General features: G+C 40.6%; 2 protein-coding genes across 3 annotated transcripts; both read right to left on the reverse strand.

Moving 5' to 3' along the window:
* Positions 1 to 698: 698 nt before the first annotated feature.
* On the reverse strand, positions 699 to 16,091 carry rhot1b (ras homolog family member T1). Of its 2 annotated transcripts, XM_061060139.1 has the most exons (20): positions 15,724 to 16,091; positions 14,925 to 14,983; positions 14,687 to 14,768; positions 14,475 to 14,518; positions 14,325 to 14,378; positions 14,124 to 14,176; positions 12,738 to 12,846; positions 11,203 to 11,304; positions 10,035 to 10,133; positions 9,795 to 9,903; positions 9,587 to 9,707; positions 9,360 to 9,444; positions 8,300 to 8,445; positions 7,894 to 7,994; positions 7,398 to 7,528; positions 6,115 to 6,198; positions 4,525 to 4,647; positions 4,232 to 4,434; positions 2,828 to 2,950; positions 699 to 1,983 (listed from the first exon to the last, which is right to left on the reverse strand). In XM_061060139.1, exons 1-20 carry the CDS (start codon positions 15,770 to 15,772, stop codon positions 1,866 to 1,868), a joined length of 1,995 nt encoding a protein of 664 aa, XP_060916122.1. In that variant the 5' UTR covers positions 15,773 to 16,091; the 3' UTR covers positions 699 to 1,865. The 2 variants fall into 2 exon arrangements, with proteins under 2 accessions (XP_060916122.1, XP_060916130.1); XM_061060147.1 differs by lacking the exon at positions 2,828 to 2,950 and having other exon boundaries at positions 15,724 to 16,089.
* Positions 16,092 to 17,737: 1,646 nt separating this feature from the next.
* Positions 17,738 to 22,329, reverse strand: LOC132991401 (arf-GAP with dual PH domain-containing protein 2-like). Its single transcript, XM_061060178.1, has 11 exons — positions 22,055 to 22,329; positions 21,486 to 21,616; positions 20,743 to 20,834; positions 20,196 to 20,284; positions 19,958 to 20,070; positions 19,671 to 19,817; positions 19,475 to 19,558; positions 19,325 to 19,387; positions 19,107 to 19,184; positions 18,784 to 19,012; positions 17,738 to 17,802 (listed from the first exon to the last, which is right to left on the reverse strand). The coding sequence occupies exons 1-11, from the start codon at positions 22,140 to 22,142 to the stop codon at positions 17,774 to 17,776; spliced, it is 1,143 nt and encodes a 380-aa protein (XP_060916161.1). The 5' UTR covers positions 22,143 to 22,329; the 3' UTR covers positions 17,738 to 17,773.
* Positions 22,330 to 22,715: the final 386 nt, after the last annotated feature.

Here is a 22,715-nt window from a genome sequence, read left to right on the forward strand (position 1 = left end):
TTGTGTCCGACTAAAGCCCGCCCACATACCGTTGAATTTTTTACAACACTAACCTTATAATCTTCTTGCTAGAACAGGACACAATGTAGGTTTTATAATACAATTTTATAGAAAGGTAAAACTAAGAAAGCAGCACCATTGTGTAACAGAGCTGTGACGGTTACAGACTGCATCATCTTCATTACAAGTGAAGTAGTTCAAGGCGTAGTGTTTTTTATTTAACCTTAATTTAACCAGGTTGGTACCTTTGAGATTAACAACAGAGAGTTAGTGGTTTTTGAGAAATCATCCCGGGGGTTTGAGTCCTGACACAAACTAATAACTGATGACTTAAAAAGGCATTTATAATATTTTGGATTAGAAAGAAACCTTAGGAGGAGGACTTGGGCCTATAAGAACGGTGTTTGCATTTAACAATATAAAGCTGGGAACATCAGCGGTTTAAGAATGATCATTTTGTAAAACATTCTGTCTTTCGGTGTCTTATTTTCTCTTCATGGTGTTTTGAAACTACAGAACTGTGACTTGCTCTGACTGGTGCTCTATAAATAAAATTAGCTTGCTGATAACATCATCCTCCACGGCCTCAAGAGTCCTCTCACACAAATGCTGTTCAGAAACACATCACATGATCCAATTTGCTGAATTTGTTCACTGAGAAGTTAAAATGGAAATAAAATAACCCCAATGACACCAGCTAATGTAGACATGTTTATTTATTGTAAACGTTTGGAAAGGCAGGGATCAATGAATACATGACACTGAGTCTTGTGGCAAGCAGTGGTCATGGTACTGAAATCAACACTTTGGACCACATTATTGCTTCTTCTTTGACTGGGGAATCACAACCCGGTCAAATGACCGTCAAACTTCACCATGACTCAGACTAAACCTTTGTCGACACTCCTGAAACTTTACAACATCTGGGGATAACTGGGAGCCTGACAGCAATGCAGAGAAGACGGTGAGGTCATTTAAGTCTCTAAACACTGGAATGTGGTCAGAATGTAAAGCATGCTAACACAACATTTGCAGAAAAATAGCTGTAGAGTGTAGAATTTCAACATACCAACGCACACACGCACGCACGCACACACACACACACACACAGACGCGCAAGATCCAACACTAACATGGGAAGACATAGTCGAGAGCAGCAGACCCTTTTGCACACTACAAAAAAAAGTGTGCGTACAAACACTTGGCCATGAGAAGGGGAACCAGTTCCTGTCAGAGCGAGCGATCAAAGCTAAGGTGAATGACCGAGCTTTAAAGTTACACCTCCGTGTTTAGTGTTTGAGTGGGAATCAGACATGGCCCTGTTAGACAAAGACGAACAAATGTACAGTACCTATGTTATATACACGATTTACAGATTGTTCTAATAACAGCATCAACGCTAATTGCATACGGCGCCACACGCTATAATCCTATGACATCTAACAGCAAGTCGTTCATCTCAACCAGCAAGCAAAGAAAAAAGAAAAAAAAGCTATGTACAATATGTAACGCTTCTGCATGTTGCACACCACTGCTCATCAGCAGCTTACACTGACTTTCAATATAAATATAGATAGATATATTTTTTGCAAACAAATAGATTAAGCAAATTTGGTAGAAAATTAAATATAGTTCTCTTTTATTCCCAAGAAGAGAAATCTACAGAGTGAACTGCATTTAAATGCGAAAAAAAACCAACATCTGCTTAAATAAGCTTTCATCATGAGGACCCTTTAAAATACAAACCATGACAGATGATTTTTAACACATTTTTCATTTTCTGAATGTAAATGGGAAAGCTTACTGTTGTGACAAGTCAAAATACCTCTATTATGTACTATATGAGAAGTGAAGGTGCTGCAGCATCACCGCGGTCTGAGCAGCACTCTGTACATGGCAAAGCCCAGCACTGCAAACACCGTGGCCCCCACACTCGCCTTCAGCCAGAAGGTGGAGCTCCTCAGGTCTGCCTGACTCACATGTCTGTAAAAGAGAGACACACACACACACACACACACACACAGCGCCAAAGAGAGGTGAATACAGAGACATCATCAATACTCATAACGTACTCAGTGCTTCTGACACACTATTTAATACACATTTAAAAAACAAACCTGTAACAATTGAACATCTCTTGAACTTGAATTTGAAACAAAATGTAAAGTGTCAGTCTACACAAGTGTTACTTAAATGAATTAATGAAAAATCTAAAGTCATGGATGAACTGATGGCAGGTCAATCGAGCCTTGAAAGAAGGAGATGTGAAAACAAATAAAGAGTCAAACAGAAGAAAAAAGAATCATGCAGATTAAACGTAGACATGCCAGGAGACAATGAGGTATGACTTCTGTGTTCGATGAGCTGGCTGAGGCTCAGCGACATGGACACAGACGAAGAGGAAAGGAAGTTGATGACAGCAGAATGACAAGAGGACGGAGATTAAAACAGAAAAGTGCATGTGTGCAATCCTCGCACAGGAAGATCTTCACTAATGATAAGGAAAGAAGATAGAAAATGAAGGTATCAGGAAGTTGTTTAAAGGAAACTTAAAGGACTCTGACAGCATGCAACAAGAGGTGTCCTTCTGTGAAAATCTTTCTAGCCAATGTTTAAACTAGAACTCCTGAAAGCCCCATTTAAACATTAGCTGATGAGAGTCTCCTCTTTTCAATTGTTATATTCTATTCTTAGAAAATGATGCCTAAAAATAAAAACAACTAAAAAAAAAAGAGGGAGAAAAGAAAGGTGCACAAGCGTGAAGTGATGATGGTGAAAGTTGACCGGAGGTGAAGTGAGGGTTGTAAAAGGTTTGGGAAAAAAAGACCTTCTGAGTACAACCGCGTAGAGTTTGGCCCTGACCGTCTGCAGCAGCTCAGAGTTGAGGAAGTTCTGACACAAGCAGAAGGTGCACCGGTTACATGTGCACATGCAGCGCAGCCGGGCGTGGCTGAAAAAGAGATACGGGGAAGACACACAAGAAGAAGAAGAAGAAGAAGAGAGGGTTTTAAAAAAAGAAAGAGTTAGAAGATGACACCACCATGACATAGTAGTTTGTGGGTCATCAGCAGTGAGTCAGGCTGTGGATTCAATAAGAACCGGTGTACTGTGTGTAATGATGTAACTGTGTGATGTGCAGAGAGATGCTGTGTGCACTTTAAACTGACTGACAGCAGGAGTGTGAGCCTCAGGGAGGGATCAATGTTACAGCTCAGCAGGGGAGCCCTTTTAACCACGATGCAAAACACTGTGGTATCAGCCCATCGGAGTGCATCACATCCTGAGGGCAGTGAAGTGCACTAATGTCGACTGAAGTACATCATGTGTGATAGTGACACTGGCGGAGAGTAGGAACATCCCCACAGGGAGGCACTTTAAACCTCAGGAATAGAGAGAAGCAGTAGAAATGACACACAGTTCAGCTTTGGATTTTAACTGCAAATAAAAGAGAAGGTTCACTGCAAAACGAAAAAATTAAAAATCCCAGTACATCTACCTGTGTCTGACCGTTTAACTTCTGCAGTTAGGCATTAATCAAGAGGAAATCCTTTCAGCATAAAGGAGATGCCAATATGTAACAAATCTACTGAATAAATTCATAAAATGACCTTACCGCTAAGTTTAGATTCTGGTCCTGAATGGTTTGTTTTTGTTTTGCCATTTTAAGGCAAACCACACAGCTGTTTTGGACGCCCGTCGGCAAACGGCAAAGCAACAGGTGTTGCAGCGATGAGAGCAGGCAGTTATAACAGATTCAGCATTTTTCTGAGAAGCTTGACGACGTAGAAATGTGGTAAAACTAGGATCAATTATGGAAATGCTTTAAAAAAATTCACCGATGCAGTGCCGGCTAAACACTTAAGCTTCAGTGTCCGCGACATGGCAACCTGTATGCACATCAACTCTAGGGAGGAGGGGGTGGGGGCAGACATCTCTCTTTCACTTGCATCCACCATGTCTGCATGCGTCTGTATGCATCTCTTATTCAGCTGCTGACGTCGAAACCAGAGAAGCTAAAAGCTAAATTTTTGCAATAGATTTTTTGTCTCATCGATTTAAATTGTCCATATTTGTATAGATCTTTAAATGATTGCAAGGTCTTATAACATCTCTGATGTCTTGCTAAAAAAGAGAAAACCTGAGGTGGCAGCGATATAATATCAGCTCAAACATACATTACTGGAAACTCTTAGCCTTTTGGATCAAGCTTTGCCGGTGTCTCTGTACTTACGGGTACATGGCCATAGTGGTGAGCTTGGTGTAGATGTCTCTGCAGGGTGCTGCTGTAGTGTTGCAGGTGAAGGACTGAGGCGGTGGCATCTTGTGCCTTCTGCAGAACTCCAGAGGAGTACAGCCGTACATCTGCTTGACCTCCTGCAGGTCGGACTTCGCTGCGATCATCATACATGGAGTCTTACTGTCCATGAAGTATTGCTGAGGAGAGAAAGATCGGGCGATGAAAGACAGCGGTTAGGAGTTTGATTTTTGAAATAATGTTCCTTTTCATATATGGTAGAGTTTTACCTTGAAGACTTTGGCGCAGTATTCAAAGGAGTAAGGGTTGCTGGCATCATAGACCAGGCAGACAATGTCACAGGCCAGATCGGCGTCAGACAGGTAGTCGAAGTCTGGGAAGACTTCATGAAGCTGAGAAGAGAAAGGCGGAGCGAGAGGTGGAGAGGTGGGACAAGCACTGACAGATAAGGAGCAAAGCTGCAGAGAGAGTTGGCCTGGCTTTGACTTGCATGACCAAAAGGATTCTTTTGTTTTAAAAGAGGAGAACCACATACAGCTGTTTTACTGATGCAGCAGCAACACGAGTCACAGTGGTTAGAAAGATTAAACCTTACTGGGGCATCATCACCACAGCATTTGTGTCCACCTCTAGAAAAGAGCTGGAAGAAATGAAGTCACAATGCTGCAAAGTGTTTCTTCCTGGACTTGAGTGCAGACAGAGAGTCTGTGTGTGTGTGTGTGTGTGTGTGTGTGTGTGTGTGTGTGTGTGTGTGTGAGAAGCATTCTTCATCTAACAACTACCTAAATGTGGTTATCTAAAAATAACCTTTCAGAAGAGCTAATATAAGGACGTTCTGCAAATGCAAAAAGACGAAGCAAAATGCACCCGTAGTATCTTCCCCCGTCTGAAGGCTGAGTTTATAAAAAATGCAGTGCTGTAGTTCAGTATACCTTCTGTTTTTCTAAGTATGTAGATTACTAATCCTATTGTCAAGTAAGAGGAAATGCTTGCTTAACAAAAGCACTAAGGTGAACATGATAAGAAGCTTATATAAACAAGCACAGCCAGGTTAGCACAGTCAACCTGAGGCTGAGCTGGGCTCAAAGCTGACAACCTCACACAATGCACAGTCATACATGTAGGTCAATACTGTGTAGAAACATGGCATTCAAATATATGAAGACAAAAGGGAATATTGTTCATCCTTCATAGTTGCTTGTCCTTAAAAGGCTTGAAATTGTATGGCCTTTTGCCAACTAACTTCTATTTTAAGGGGGAAAAGTTACATATTGTTGCTTTAATGAAAGTAAATACCTTAAAATATCAACAATAACTTCATAAGATGACTGTTTCAAATCAGGTTATATTTATTTTATAGATGTTTCCTCGCAAAGTTTCAGGGCACCACGAAAATAGGTCAAGACTCAAAATAATAAAACAGCTTATATAAATCTGTCTAATTCTAACAGCTAAATGGATTATTGATTTAAAAAAAAAACCTTCTCCTCCTCTTAGTCGCCTACTTTGGACAGCGATGCATGAACCTGTATAAATAGCCTGAACATATAAAGGGTCCTGTCCTATACTGTAGCCGTGAAGTCAAAACATCTTGTCTGGGACAATCACTTGGTTAGTATGGGCGCTAAGCTCTACTAGTTAAGATGAACTGTGCGCACCTGCAGTGCAACCAAACAACAATGAACTAGTTTCAATTTAGGGTTTAGTATGAACTTAGTGGTAGCAACACACTACAGGATACCTGCTCCACTGACTGAGCTATTCCAGCACCCCAAAAACCTGATTCTAACACAAGTCCTTATAATTGTAAAATATTCAAGTGTTTCCAAATAAATATAAGAAGAAATTGTGATACTCACAAGCAGGTACTTCTCCTGACCATAAACATAGGTTGTGCTTATGGCATAGTAGGATTTGTGCTCCTCTTTAATCGTTTTTTGGTGCTGAGAAGAAACAGAAAAATAAATATTGTGTTAAAACAGATCATGACATGAAACTGAGAGGATTAGGTCTGTCTTTATTTGTACTATCCTATATAGGCAAGAAAAGTATTTGTTCTTTTACGGTGCACTATGATAAGTTTGAATATAATAATGAAAAGTCCTCTAACCATACCAAAGTTAGCTATGGAGTTCCACAGAGTTCAATGCTCGGACCGATCCTTTTTTACTTCCTTTTCAAAATGCTTCCTCTGGGTAATATTATGAGGAAACACTCCATGAATGTTCATGTTACGCAGATGATACTCAATTGTACGTATCAATGAAACCTGATTAAACCAGTTAACTGAACTTAAAGAATGCCTTAAGACTTGGATGACCAGCAATTATCTGCTTCTCAAGTTATTCAAGTGATTGTGCTTGTCCCCAAACACCTAAAAGATGTGTCGTCTAATGAACTTTCCTAGACGGCATCAGCCTGACATTGCGCACCCTCATAAGGAATCTGCGAGTTCTATTTGATCAGGATATGTCCTTTAACTCCGAGATCAAAACATTTAGAGGACAGCCTTTGTACTTCAACACCACCCTGCATATATCAGGAATACTCTTCCTTAAAATCCTTGAAAAACCAGTCAAAATACATTTGTTACTTTTAGGCTAGATTATTGCAATTCCCTGTTATCGGGCTGCTTTATCAAATCTCTAAAGACTCTTCATCTGGTTCAAAATGCTGCAGCAAGTGTACTGACAAGAACTTGTAAAAGATGTCAAATCCCTCTTGTATTAGCTTCTCTGCACTAAATCTGGAATATATTGAAAATCATTCTTCTCACTAATAAAGCTATTTATGGTCAGGCACCATAATATCTTAACAAGCTCATATTGGGGGCTATTACCCCTCCAGATCACAACTCTCCCACAATGCAGGCCTGCTCATGGTACCTTAAATTGAATAGGCTTAAAACCCTTCCCTATTGAATAAACTTAAACCTAAAAAAGGGTTTATTGACTGAAAAATTATAAATATAAATAAATATTTGACCTGAAATATGTAATGATGTTTTGGTTTTGCAGGATATGTGGGGTTGAAGGCTTGTGACTGAATCAAACTGTTTCATTTACAGTATATCTGGGACATCTGTATAAGTAACCGATGCATTAAAATGTATACGTTCAATACTTATGATATTTTTTTATACCATGAGGTTGCTTCCCAGGAAGGCTTGGAGGAAGCCGCTCTTGCCGCTGCCAATGTCTCCAAAGACGTTGCAGCGGAAAACGCTGCGCTGGGTCTGCTTTTTCTGCAGGTCAATCTTCTTAGCTCTGGTCACTGCAGGGGGGCAAAACACCCAAACACACACAGACACGGTTCAGTGTACACAACACATGGCTCCTGTCAGTAAACAACAATGCTCTGCTTGAACTGTTGCGTCACCAATGTAATGCGAGGACTGATTCACTGATGTAATTACTGATGGCATGACTGCTGAGCAGAACAGCTTAAGATGCTAAATGATCCTTATCATGACATTAACAATCTGGATGTATGCATTTATTAAAAACAAAAAAAAAAGCAAAGCATACTCCGTACTTAACCTTTTTTTTTCTTGTAAGCTTTATTGACCATTCACCTTCTCTGGAGCTCACAGCTTCTCTAAATATGAATATGAATATGTAATTTGTGGTGTAGATCACCTGTTATTCCCGCTGCATGGGACTCCTGCTCAGCAACTATCGAGTAACCAAGGTAACCCAAATACTCCAGACATCGTTGGACATCCAGATAAGTTGTTAACCTGAAGTCATGAAAATTGAAGGTAAAACAAAAACATTGGAGATTTAAATATATCCACTAAAACAACTTACAGAAATGGTTAAATGTGAACTAATGTTGTGGCCTGTGAACTAATGTTGTTGGCCTTCCCCTAATTGGACAGGACCGTGGATATAGTCGGCTATATGGGAAGAGAGAGTGAGGATGATATGCAGCAAAAGGGCCGATGGTTAAGGTGTAGGCTCGAGCCGCTTTGAGAAGGACTGAGCGTCTTTACACGGTGCCGGGCCGACGCCTCTTGATTTGCCTTTATTAATGGCCACTTACGTCCACTGGGAGAGATATCCCTGGTAGGTGATCCAGCCCTGTTCATTAGTGCAAACCGTGTTATTGACATCCGGACCCCAGGGCATGTAGGGAAACACATCGAACAGGTCTTTCAGCTCCTCTGGTGACAAGGCACAGTCACGGTCCTGTAAGACAGAACTCAAGTCAAACATCTTTGTTTATCGGTTTGGAAATTCATTTGAGTAAAAGCATCAGAGCGTATACAGTTAGCATACCACACACACACACACACACACACACACACACACACACACACACACACACACACACACACATCACAGACAATGACTATAGTGCAAAGACCAGCAGAGAGGAAAACTTGTAAGCTATGTTAAAAAAATTGGTTAGTATCGCATATATATATATATATATATATATATGTACACATATATAACACTAAGTTCCGACCAAGCAATCTGATTGGACAAGAGGCCTCACCACTGGGACTTTTCACAATATGTATCACTCCGCCTCAGCCAGGAGTTCAGAGTACAGTTAATAAACATTACAGCAGACTGAGTTATCAGATAGATTTTGTTTAAGATCAGCACTGCTGTGATTATCTACATCTTAACTCCCTATCATAAGATATTCTTTAAAGATCAATGTGAAAATTGTACTCGGAGCAGGATACACTCCACATGGTATCTAAACGATGAATTGTTCAGTTTAATATTTACACTCTACGGTTTAGATCAACAGAAGGACTCCCTCAGTTTGCTCCCCATGTAGAAAGCCATCATGACACACTGAGGCATACATTCACAGTCAAGCTGTAATCGCTCTGACAGAAAGCAGATCTTGGCACTAGCTGCCACTTTGGCATCTGTGACTTTCATTCTAACCCCGTGGCTAATTCTCCCGTCAATCCCTCCTTCACTGACAACAAGTCAAATTAGGTCAGCAGGCGGACCGCGCTCGCTGCGGCGGTGTATCATGATGGTTTTGTTGCTCTGCAGGTTAACTGATTAGCTATTTGTAAGTGCCTCGGCAGGTCAGAGGCTAAAGTAAAAACAGAAGCAGGTGCACAGGATTATACCTTGTCATGTTTGTCAAAGACGCTCTGGAGGAAGAGGTAGGCGTTGTGGTTAAGCTCTGTGGTGCAGTCTGGAGGAATTTTCAGCCTGGAGAGCGCGAGATATTGCAAAGTCAATATTGAGAAAACGCCCTTTCAAAACATTAAATACGGCCAACACAGAAACAGGTACAGGTGAGGAGGAGCTGCTAGCACACAGGGCGGAGTAGTTCGTCGTTAAGGAGACTCACGGAGGGAAGAGGTAGTCCTGATTTAACTCCAGGTCGTCATCGTACCCGAACCTCCTCAGCACGGTCCACGTTGTTTCATGGCGTCCTCGCTGGATGAATAGAGTGTGGAGGAACAGGAAGCCTGGAGAGAAACGTCGTAAGAGTATGATCGGGGCAGTCAGTGAAAGAGATGAATGTGTGTTGATGAGGCGGAGGAGGCCAGTCCCACCTTTCAGAGTGAGCCCGTTGTCACACACTCCGTCACTCAAGTTCTTCCTCACCACATTTTTGACATCCTCCAACGCCTGAGGCTCCAGCGGGGTGTTGAAGCACGTCCGCTGTGAGCATTCACACAGAAACATCATTGCTGAGGAAGCTACAAATAGCATGACACGTTTCTTCTTCTTCTTCTTTTTGTTTTGTTGTTGTTGTTAAAGGATTCATCCACGTCGGTTACCAGGTGACTTACCTGGAAGAAGTTGAGCTCGTGGTCGTTGAGAATCCCGTCGTTGTCCAGGTCGGAAACTTTGAAGATTCGAGTCAGAGCTTTAGCACAAAGTGACTTCATCTGGGAATCACAGGAGCACAGCTAAGGTTACTCGGGGTGGGAGACAATTATCAATCAAGGCAATAGAATTATCAAATATCTGGAACCAAATATCGACAACTTAATTTGAACATATGCAGCAATCAAACTAATTTTCCTTTTGCAATTTGACTTGCCGTATCACTACTTCATCATCACTCTCATGAATGAGGATAAAGTGAATGAAAGTTATTTGATGAAGAAGAAGAAAAAGACAGCGGGATAACATCCGACAGCGCCAACGGATGAAGTAGTGAGAAGTGAAACTGACTAAATACATGAATCCTGAACTTGACTTTTATAGGAGCATTGTGTATTCTTTTGTTAATACGATGTTTCTTCATATGATTGTCTTGAAATATATCACCTATTGATATTGCTGTGTTTGTGGGGCATGTGTTACATATCGCGTCGTATCATTTTGTGAGTCACTCTATTCGATTCCCAGCCCTAAAGGGTTACCCACACATCACGAGTTCACTATTTTGATCACACTTCTGTCTACAAAAAAAAACGCCCAACAGCACCTCCACCTGATGAGGAAAACTTTGGACTTTTCATGTCAGAAAACACAGTTTAACTCTGGTTTACTGATCACTTATTAAATCCATCCTAACTTTTAATATCTCATCCTGGTACAACTCCAAACACACCAAACATAAAACAAAACCCTCCCGCATAGTTAATCAGGAAAGCCACCCTGACAGAGGGAACCCCCCCCCCCCCTTCCACCCTTCCTTCTATTTAGTGCCATCAGGGCAGACGTGATTCTTCATTTCCTCTGCAATAACCACCCAAAATAAAAGAGACCCCTTTCATCAGCTGTTGTTTTTAACAGTCCATTTTTAATGTCTGTGCTGCACTTTGTGTTTTTAATGTAAGTTGTGTTTATTGTTGATATCTATCTATTTATTCAGAACCAATTCATTTATAAATATTCATAGTGGGCTCCTAAAAACATAACTGACAAAATACTGTCGTTAAAAAAATCCCAGGTTCAGATTCGTTGAGACAGCGTTGTAAAATCTACAGGATACATTCCTGCTCTTACGTTTTTTTTCTCGGGGCAGTAGAGAGGACCTGTGGGGTGCAGCACCGCTTTCTGGGCATAGTAGAAGAGCTCGGAGATGTTTTTCAGGTTCTTCGCTGAACACTGAAACGTCCAAAGACAAGAAGGAAGGGACATGTGTTACACAACTGTACAGAGCAGTTTCTGTTTTTAAAACACACATAGAGACGTTTAGCCCGGTGCAGCACTCACTCTGCCTGACATGTGATGCAGAGCAGGGCCGTCCCCCGTTTACCTACCCGTCTCTGTTAGTCTGCGGGAGTTTGTGTAAGTGTACGTCTGTATATACGGCACAGGCGTGCGAGTGTGTATGTGTGAGAGTGTGTGAGCAAAGTCAGGGCCAGACGGGGTATTAACACACAGGATCTGTCTGAGTGACAAGCCCAGTCTAATTAACCAGTCTGAAAAAAATCACAGGTACAGACCCGTGTAAGGAGATATAGATTATCTAGAAGCTGCAGACTTCAGAGGTCACAGGTTCAACATCACTTTGCTAACAGCGGAGGATTTAACATGCTGTATTAGGAAACATGTTCAGCTCTGTTGATAGAGAGGATCGTAAACATGAAGAGGAAATGTGGAACAAAGCTTTTTACAAACATTTATTCCCATTAGCCCTCCTCATTATAGTTGTTAAAATTAATATTAGACTGATCGATCTGATCAGGTGTGGTACCAGGGTGTGGTCTAGACCTGCTCTTTGTGTGAAGTCTCTCTGGATAACATCTGTATGAAGTGGTGATATACAAATAGAGATCGATTGACACCTGACTTTGGGATTCATCTTCTATAAAAGCTCAAAATATAGTGAAATAAAAATACACATTCAGTAACCCACAGCTCACAGTGACATCTTCAAATCTTTTCTTATGTCCAACCAGCAATAAAAAAGAAAACAGAGATTCTTTATTCACTGTGAAAAATGAGAAAGGCAGGCAGCAAACACCAAAAAGTCTCAACATTGTTGCTTGAAAATGACTTAAAAATCCTCCATTTATTGATCTATTTTTCCTTTGATTAATGAATAAATTGTATTATAGTTGTAGCTGTATCATTAACGTCCCTGTAAAGCATGGGGGGGGGGGGGGGGGGGGGGGATTTACTGGCCATATCACACCTGTAAATCTTTTTATATTGTCACCATGTGAAAACCACTGAGCTCCTTTTATAAAGATGATAATGTTTTGACTCTCCCTGCAGGTGCCGTGGATCGTCTACCAAACTGTGTACATGTGAACTTGCAGTGTTGTTTCTGTTTTCTGCTGCAGGTTCAACTTCACAGGTCCTGTTTCTTCCTCTCTTTAAGTTCCGTTTAATCAGTGACGACTGAAGAAGATATTGATTCCTGTTTGTGTTCACGTCCCCTGTGAGTCTGCTGTCTGAATCGATATGTCTGCTGCTGCATGACTAACAATATGAAAGTACTTATAGGGCAAATAAACACTGCAGCATGTTTTATTCATTCTACTCTCACAGCATTAACACCCCCCCCTCCTCCTCCTCCTCCTCCTCCTCACCTCTACACAGGTCTCGATCTCACTGTACTGGTTCATGATGGGCAGGATGGTCTCCATGCTGCTGTGCTCCACCAGGTCCGACTTGTTCCCCACCAGGATCAGAGGAACCCTGGACACAAACCATCGTATCAACACTCAGAAATAACATGAAGTGTGGTAGATTTTTCTTTCATCGACTGCAGAAGGTGAACTAAAGCTGAATGTGCTCCTATAAGCGACCAACAGGGTGCCCTGTACGTATGTTATTGTGCATGTGCTCCGTATTTGTAAATGTAGATTTATTTATATTGGGGCGGCAGGAGCTCAGTCTGTAAGGACTTGGGTTAGGAACCGGATGGCCCCTGGTTCAATTCCCTCCGGGACCAAGTCTGGAAAATTGGTCTGGAAGCTGGAGAGGTGCCGGATTACTTCTTGAGTACTGCTGATGTATCCTTGAGCAAGGCACCGACCCCCCCCCACCCATCAGCTCAGCGTGGGCAGCCTAACCTCTACAAAAGGTCTCGATCTCACTGTACTGGTTCATGATGGGCACAATGGTCTCCATGCTGCTGTGCTCCAGCAGGTCTTCTCTCCACTGGTGCATGTTCATAGGATTCTGATTGTGCATGTGTGTGTAGCATGTTCAACAACAGAGCGTAAAACTGCATTTCCCCTTGCAGGATTGATAAAGTATTTCTTATTTCTTTATTTCGAACGATTAAAAAATAGATGAAAATGAATAAACAAATGAAAAAAAAAAAAATCTGTATAAAAAAAAATAAAAAAATTTTTTTTTAAAAAGCCAATTTCAATATAATACACATTTGACTCATTCGAAAAGGGATAGGAAGAAGCCTAGGCTTGTCAAGTCCTACCCCCATTCTTCACCATTAACAAATGCAAAATCCAATAAAATAAACTAAACGGACAATACAAAAAAATACTCTGATCGAGCTATTAAGAAAAACTTCTCTTCTTGTGTGTACTTTTTGACGTGGATGATATGAAGTATGTCATTTTGTTTTGATGCACGCTATAGTTCTCGTCTGAGGCTTTGACCAGGAATCGTGTTTATATTGTGATGATCATGTGACAGTGTTGAACACACCAGTGTATGCCCATGAGATTACGCTGGGCCAACCAGAGGAAGCTACACGTTAAAGCGATGCTTTAAGCGTTTCACTGAATCTGCTCGAGTCGAGTGTTGCTGACAGAGAAGCATTTGGAGAAGTTTTCCCATCCTGCGTGACTTCAGCTCATCACTTCTTGCACACATTTTAAATTTCCATGGACGTGTTCTCGCTACGGGAAACTTTTTTGTTGCGTGCAGAGTTTCTCTCAGGATTAGGTTCTGCGTTGACATGCTGGTGGACAAACAGAGAAACGGACTCGCTCTTCAGTCCTTACCTGCTGTCCTTGTCTGTGTTCTCAATAATGAGGGGGATCCAGTGGCTGGTCACCTGAGGAAAAAAAACAAGGAAGCAAAGATTACCAATGTCAAAGAGTATCCTAATATTGAGAGACAACTTCTAACTCACTCACACAAGTGATAAAGTTCAACAGCTCCTCAAACAAAATATGGAAATGATATTAGTAGCGGTAACTCACCTTCTCGATGGACTTTTTGCTGTTGACGGAGTACACAATGCAAATCACATTTGCCTATGAAAAAGACCAAACACAGAGAGTCCATCAGACCTTTACCTGAACTCAGCACTTCTCTCCATGTTAACAGAAAAGCTTAACACGCTGACTGACCTTCGAGATCTCCTGAAACAGCTGCTCATCTGTCTGCTCTGCCTCTGTACGAAGAAGAAGAAGACAAACACATTCTGCGTTTTTCTCCGTTTTGAAGACGTGCGCGTTTATGATTTCACACCGAGGTTCGCAACAGTTGGATGCAGTTAAACCTCAAAAGAATTAGATAGACAATTGGGTCACTCAAAGATTTGGTAATGGGCTTAAAGTACCTGAGTAGTCCACGATGTGTGTGGGAACTCTCTCTGGTGTGACATCAGCAGGTATGGTGATTTCCTCAGCTCGGTAAGGAACCTAGGAACAACACAACACGGCTGTGAAACATGTTAACGACCGCTTATAGGACATTAATAACACAGTAAACACAGTGTTTATAACTCCACAAAGGAAGACATCTATTGACTTGAAGGTGGAGGTAATAATCGAGATTTCCCACAAATCTTTCCATACCACTTCTGGGAACTCCTCGCTGACCAGGGACATGATGAGGGACGTCTTGCCCACTTTGGCTGTCAAAGGAGAAAGAGAGGAGTCAAACATCAGTAAAACTTTGCACACAATTGTTCAACTTCTTGTGAATAGTTCAGCTGTGGGAGCATAATCAACTTTGTAACATGAAGATTGTGATTGAGCTTAGCAAACTTTTTAGGACATGTGACAGCAACAAAGATTTCACACACACACACACACACACACACACACACACACACATCAAAGGCTATTTAAAATGTGTGAGCACGATCCGTTTCAGCAGTATTAAAGAGGTAGATTTATAAAAATAAATAAAAAATAAACCATGTGTCTGTGATTTTCCTCCTTTGAATGTCATGATTTTCCACAAATTCAAAGAGCGGGGATCTTTGATTTTACTGAAAGTTACAAACTGTATTGAGCCAAATGATTTTTTCTGAGAAACTTAAAAAAGAAAATAGCTGGAAACAATGAAATGATCTGTGGTTAGTGAGGTTGGACATGCTGCAAAATATCTCTAAGTTGAAGCAGATATAAGCTTTTCTTTATATAAGAGGATGTCCAAGTCGGGTAATGCAGCATAACAGTAAGAGAGACATCTAATGCATAATGTAAAATTAAACAATCAGGCTCAAATGAAGTGAATTGGACACAGAAGTGATCACAATGAGACCCTGGTCAGGCTGTCAGCAGCATCACATGTCCAGCTGGTAGCATCAGTGAACACTACAGTCTGCAGACTGACTCTCTCAGTGTGGAAATGACAAACATTACTTACGCTCTCCCACTAATAATATCCTCACGTCTTTGCGCATCTTCTCCAGCATCGACAGTCTCGACAGACAGTTTTGTGTGTAACATTTATGCTCCTGTCTTGGTGAAGGATACAGCCAGCCAGGGCTCGCTTTGCTAGCAGCTACTTTCGCATTTCCAGCTCCAGTTTAAAAACACACACTGCTTCAGAAGAGATACTAACACCGTCAGGGAAACACAGCAACACCTTTAGCTTGGAAAACCAACAAGCTGTTATGAGTGTATTCCGTCTGCCAGGCTCAGTCAGTCAGTCAGTCAGCTCTTCTGATGATGTGTCGGCCAGCTAATCTACATACACTTGACTGGTAACAGCATTAGCGGGCGCTAGCAAGCGTGTGTCCGCCACGCCCCTCCGACTCAGCTGACTGTGAGGGCGAGCAAAGATCGTTTATTCAATCAAGATGCAACGCGCCAATGTCGAGCTGTGACAAACGATACCATTTTTTTGTAGTCCTTTATTTCTTTATTTCGAACGATTAAAAAAATAGATGAAAATGAAAATGAATAAACAAACAAATGGAAAAAAAAAATGTGTAGTCCAGCAGTCGATACATTAATGCCAAATTAAATTTATTTCGGTTTGTTGGTTCACTCGATGATATTTTTTTAGTATCGGAAGAGACAGGCTACGTTGGCCTGCTGTGAGCTCTTTGACTCTTTCGGGTGGAAGCTGAGCCATAAAATTATTATTATTATTATTATTATTATTATTATTATTATCATTATTAATAATAATAATAATAATAATAATAATAGATTAAATGTTAAAATATAGAGACAACAAATAACAAAAAATATGGAGGAATAATTAAAACCATTTTCATAACTGTGAAGTTGTAATTATGTTTTTTTTTAAATACACATTGTTTATTTGATTAATAATAAAAAAAGTTTTTTCTCTCTACATAAGATTACATTTTATTGCTGATTTGTATAATGCTATTAATCTAGCATTATCCATTAATGTTATTATTATTATTATTATTATTATTATTATTATTTTTATTTCTATTACTTATATACTTTATTTATTTATTTGGATCCCCATTAGACACTACCAAAGGAACAACTACTCTTCCTCGGTGTCCACTCCACACTGCTGTGGCAAACTAACACTTTATAATAATGTATCATTATACATTTGTTTCTTCTAATAATATCTTTACATCCAGGTATCAGGTGTATATAGTGGATTTAAAGTGTCATTTTCCCTCTGATAATGAGTGTAGCTACAGTAAATAAGAAACACACAGGTCAGGACCTACAAGTTATAATAAAAGGTAAATGTTGTCAGCAGGTTTACTTGAATAGCACGTGTTGCAGAAAATGTTTGGTGTAATTATTAATCAGACTGACACACACATACCAAACCTGAGTACACACGGCGTGTTTCTGTGTGTATTATGCTTTAGAACTTCCCCGAACAATCAAATTACCAGAAACTTTTACCCGAATAGAGGAACTTCTTCTGTCATCTGTGGAAAATATGAGCGCACTGCATCTTTATTACTGGAGAGGAATAAACACTCAACCACAAACAACTAGACAAACACTGTAACGCTGATGTGTATCACATTTATTGATTTGTGTACAGCCTTCAGTGGTTCGGATTAATAGTGTGAGAGACGTGAACATAGTCTTTTCAAAATGTGCAAACTCAGTCATAAAAAATACAAACTATACAAAATACCAACACAAAAATATTTAATGCAAACACTAAAACTGATCCTTGTTTTCTGATAAATAAAAAAATGCAAGGATCTTTTTTTTTGTTGTGGTTTCATTGTAGTTCAAGAGACAGTTTCTTATGTGCATAGATCTCTGCATAGAGTCCTCGCTGTGACCGTTCATCAAGGTGTCACGTTGTAATCACTGTAGTCCAAGCAAAGTGTCTGAGTTCACTGTTGACGCCGGTGTGAAGAAGTCCTGCCTGTGAAGGTTCATTCATCCAGACAACAGGTTCTCAAGCATCTTATCGGAGTAAGGCATCGGCCCCTTCTGTCCCAAAAGGATCTTCATTTCCCCCTCCTCAAGGTGGCTTCATCTATCAACAACAGAAAGAGTAACGAGTGGGTATTTACATACAGATTATTTTCTCTTTTTATTATTATTATTTTTTTTTTAATCACATAAAGTCATAGTCAATTTTAAACTCAACATCTGTTAGATAACTTTAAATGCGATCCATCGTTTCCGTTTTTAACAATATAATTATAAAACTAAACTAAAAGAAAAACAAACAAACAACAACAGATTATGGGGAGTCTCTCTGCTCCGTAAAAATAAATTCTAAAGTTCTAAATACATTCCTTCATTCTTCAAGTATGGAGTGGCTCAAAACAGGTGATCATGATGAGCGTACTGGGAGCCACAGTCCCTCCAGCAGCAGATAAAAATTCCGCACTGTGAGAATTTCTGAGTAATATCTTATAAGCCTCATCCAACCAAACAATCTCCATGATGGAGCTTGTTGTCCTCCATTGAAAGTCACAGTGTTGGGTCACTGATAGCCTAGAGGTAATGAAGCTCGTATGGAGGCTTAGTCCTCATCACAGCGGCTCTGGGTTCAAATCCTACCTCAGCCTTTTGCTGCATGTCATCCCCCCTCTCTCTCCTCCGTACACTCCCTGTCTCTCTTTATCTGTCCTATCCAATGAGGGAAAAATGGCCAATAATATAACTGAAGAAAATGTCAAAGTATTTTGTGTAGGCTTCCTCAGAAATGCATATATTAGTTTCCTTTTCCCATTTTTTGCCTCTACCTGATACTCTCTATTTTCATCGATATAACCTTGACATTATTTTAAGCACAGTCTGCCTTATGGGCACTTACAAAAACATCCAATAGGTTGTTCTCAAATGCCTTTTGACTCTCTAATATTGAGCTGTTTAGTCCCGTATTTTAAGAAATCTAAAAGAAATTCACTATTATTTAACCTGTATTGTCTTTCTAGTGTGTGAAATAGCCCGGTTAAAGACAGTCAAACACACAGACTCATTAAAGGTGTTCTTAACAGCGTCTTACTAGAGTAGTCCTCAGGGGTCATGGGCTTAGAGATGACCTTTGTGAAGGCCTCCAGCCACTCCTTCTGCTCCTGCTCCAGCTCGCACATGAACATAAACTGCCTGCCCGGAGTCTCCAGCGTGATGCCACAGTGCCAGCGGCCTCCCCTCGAGCTCCGCCCGCTGAACTCTGAAACAGAGTAACTGTGGCCCTCCGTGCCGATGAAGACAGCGCCCAGCTCTGTGGCGTCCTGACGGTGACGACGGACACAGAAACACGTTTAAAGAAGCACAAATCACCGCTTAATCGTCAACTAATCTTTTTCAGGGTCATTTTGTGATTACCAGAGGAGTTTTGAAGTAAAGGAGCTTCCTGTTTAATGAGCACAGCGTGAACCACCTCTTCTTGAAGGGCTCCCGTTGCTGAAAAATGACACAAACAAACAAACCAACGAGGTGACCACAGTCATGAAAAAGAAAAGAAAGAATCAAATTCACTAAGGAGACAAAACAAGGCACAATAAATAAAATGTACTCTTTTCTACATTCAACAGGTGACAGACCGTTGGGCCGGTTTTCTCCATGTATCCCTCCTTCAGGCAGTGTCTTGTAATCTGAGGTATTAACTGTGCAAAGAAATGAAAGTCAGACAGTTAACTAATCAAGTCTTAAAGACACTCTGAGAATCTGAATCTTTTAGAAACGTGTCTCACTTCATTGGTTTGAAGAGTGGGATTTTTCTTCTGGAGGTAAGACAAGCGTGTTGCCCGTATAGCATTGAAAAAGGACACAATAAGCTGTAAAGTAAGATAAGAAAAAAAGAAATGCATCATCTGTGAAACCTTTAGCTGAAAGAACGGTGAGTGACATTGATTTGAATGCCCACAAGTGAAGTGTGTTGACGCTCACATGTCCACTCTCGTGATACACAAACAGATTCCTCGTGCGTTCGTCCTGCAGGTAGGAGATCTGCAGGCCGTGAGCTTGACCGATTTTCTCTGGCTGGAAAACTGCATTCAGGTCCTTCATGGAGATGACAGCTTTGGGAGACTTGGACTTGAAATTGATAAAAGGTTTGAGGAACAATTAAAAAAAAAAAAAAATGACAAAAGACAAAAGACGAGCTGCTCAGCAAAAAAAAAAGAAAAGAAAGAAAAGGGGATAAGATGATGATACTGCAAAAGAGCTTTACTCACATCCTCTTTAATGAAGTACTTTAGGGTGAAGTCTTTCCGGGACAGCAGGAAGATCCTCTTGAGAAACTGCTTCTTGTCTTTGCCCTTCTTCCACAGTATAGCCTCAAACATGTCTGCTTTAGATGGAGCACATTTCAAATAAAAAAGAAAATGGCATTAAAACCAATCAAAGCGCATCCTATGCAGAGTGAAATTATACGTAAATGTAGATAAAAATAATAATTCACAGGATGATGACCTGAGCTGTAAGCCTGCCGATGGAAGCAGTTTTCTCCGGTGAATTCTTTTCTTTCATACTTGGCTCGGACCCACTGTTCTTTAAGAACTCTGAAAGCAAAGCCCAGTCAAAACTCACATAAGAGCAACGACCTATTATTCATATGTATGACTTTATTTATATGGCACCTTCAAAAACACAAAGGGCTTTGACATACAAGCAGTAGCATTCATTAGAAGAAACCAAATGAACCCAAATAAAGTGAAACAACTTTATAATCCGACAGCAGGAAGAAGTGAAACAACACAAGAGAAACTCCACCGACTTTTAAATGAAATAAGAACCCAAGCAAAGCGAGAAACCTGCAACATGAATTGAAAACTAAGAGGACCAAAGATGTACGATGATGTGAGGAATTAAGAGGGGAGTGTCAAACTTGAAGCGTTGGTTCCTCTTTCTGTAGCTCCCCACTCCCATTCACTAAATGCTTCATATGTTGATTCTTCGCGTCGTACTTCCTCTGCACTAATGACGTGAACAGAAGGTGAACGTGCAGGCAGTGACTCACATGCAGTCCTTCTGTTGTGGCCGGTAGTAGAAAGCAGGGACACACTTTTCAAAAATGGCTTTGGCTGCAGAGTTCCCCCTTTCCTGCATGAACTGTAACCACAGGCAGTAAGGTTGACAGAGTTAGAATAAGGACAGTTCATATGAGAGCACATTTGTCTGCAGTGGCCAGCGCATTATCACAAAATCATGACAAAAGCATCGCTTTTAGTCTGAATATGAACGTTCAACTTCAGGGTGCAGGTACAGACCGCCTACATGATATATCTCACATGCAGTGCGTTGATTATGTTTCTCTGTCATTATTCATGTTTCATGTTTAGTTTGTTTGGTTATTGATGCCTTTTGTCATTTATGCTTTTTATGCTCCTGGCCAATTCCCCTGCAGACATGACAGGATCACTTTCAGTCAGTCATTCAATATTTGAATGACTTTACAGTCATAAAATATGTGAAAAAAAAATAAAAAATTAGCATGACCATTCATCAGATACCTATATAGAATCAATACAACGTAAAGTCGCACCACAGTTAGGTCGCACACCATGTACATAGGCTATAGTCCTCCAAGCAGGCGGCCCGGGTTTAAGTCCGGCCTCTGGCTCCTTTGTGCAGGTCATTCCCCGCTCTCTCTCTCTCTCCCTGGTTTCCTACTCTATCCCACTGTCCTATCCAATAAAGGGAAAAGCCCAGATATATATATAAACATCAAAAAAGGAATGAATACAAACTACAAACCTATACCTTGACTAGTGAATCCTCCCAGAGATCCAGGCGGATGGATTTCACTCTGTTGAGGGTGAGCAAATTACGATGTAACCCCGAACAGTTCAGGCACACAAACACACCAAGAGTACAGGAGCCCCAGTCAGGCTCTGTGAGAGAGAAAAAAAAAAACAACAAGTTTTACTCCAAGAGGCAACAGTGTAAAGCGCTGTCTGTTTGAGCAGTAAATACAGATCACAATATAATGAATTCGCTCAGTGAATTCAATAGATCTATTAGGTTTAGTTGTCTTTAGCAACTCATTTTACATTCTGTTTACCGTCTCTGTCAGGCTGCTACAGGAGGAAACACTACAAACACAGCAGCCATCACTTCCCCTTCAGAGAGATTATTTACAAAATGGGACTTTAATATGAAATATGATTATCAATCCAGTGGCCTGATGTAAAAGTTGATCATCCTCATTCTTAAAACTTCATGTTATTTCACACTAAAGCTGATATAAAAACATGTTGGGGAAACAAATGATGTTGATATCAGATCAAAAGGAATAAGTCGAGGTTGGGAATAGTTGTGAGTGTACTCACCAGGAGCCCCGCAGTCGGCACAGACGTTGTTACCTGGCTGTCGCACCAAATCGAGCAGGATTCTGTTGTTTCTTTCCAGACTGGCCATAAGTGAAGCTATGTTGCTTCTGTCAGACTGACATTCAAGTCCCAGCAGACGAGCCACACGGTATTGAATCCATATTGATTTGTACAAAGCCTTTCTGCTCTGTAGGAGGTGAAAAAACACAAGTTCTTCTCAGCAGCCAGCGGGCCAGCATTTCCTCTTAGCAGCTCAGCATCATGACGTTTATTGTTCGGCACACAAATGCAGAGGTCTAGAAATAACAGAGTAAGGAAGTGAAACAAATGGCAGTATGAAGCTGAGGGACTGAATTACAGAATTAGGCCGAAGGGCTTGTATGGGAAGCACATAACTTATAAAGTGTTGTCACTGATTCATTATAAGTTTTCATATCTTTAGACTGCTGAAAATACATTGATGAATAAATAAAAGTAAGTAGCTAAATACTGCTGTCAGAGGGATGTAGTGGAGATAAAGTATCTCTGAAAGGAACAGAAGTAACATCATAGAAAATACTCAGAATATACTTTAGTGAACCAGCAGGTTTTTACTGTTTGCCCAGAATCTGATTTATCAACATGAGCAAACAAAAATACACTTTTATTTACCCTTCTATCA

Source organism: Labrus mixtus, chromosome 2, assembly GCF_963584025.1.
Source record: "Labrus mixtus chromosome 2, fLabMix1.1, whole genome shotgun sequence".
Taxonomy (NCBI): Eukaryota; Metazoa; Chordata; class Actinopteri; order Labriformes; family Labridae; genus Labrus; species Labrus mixtus.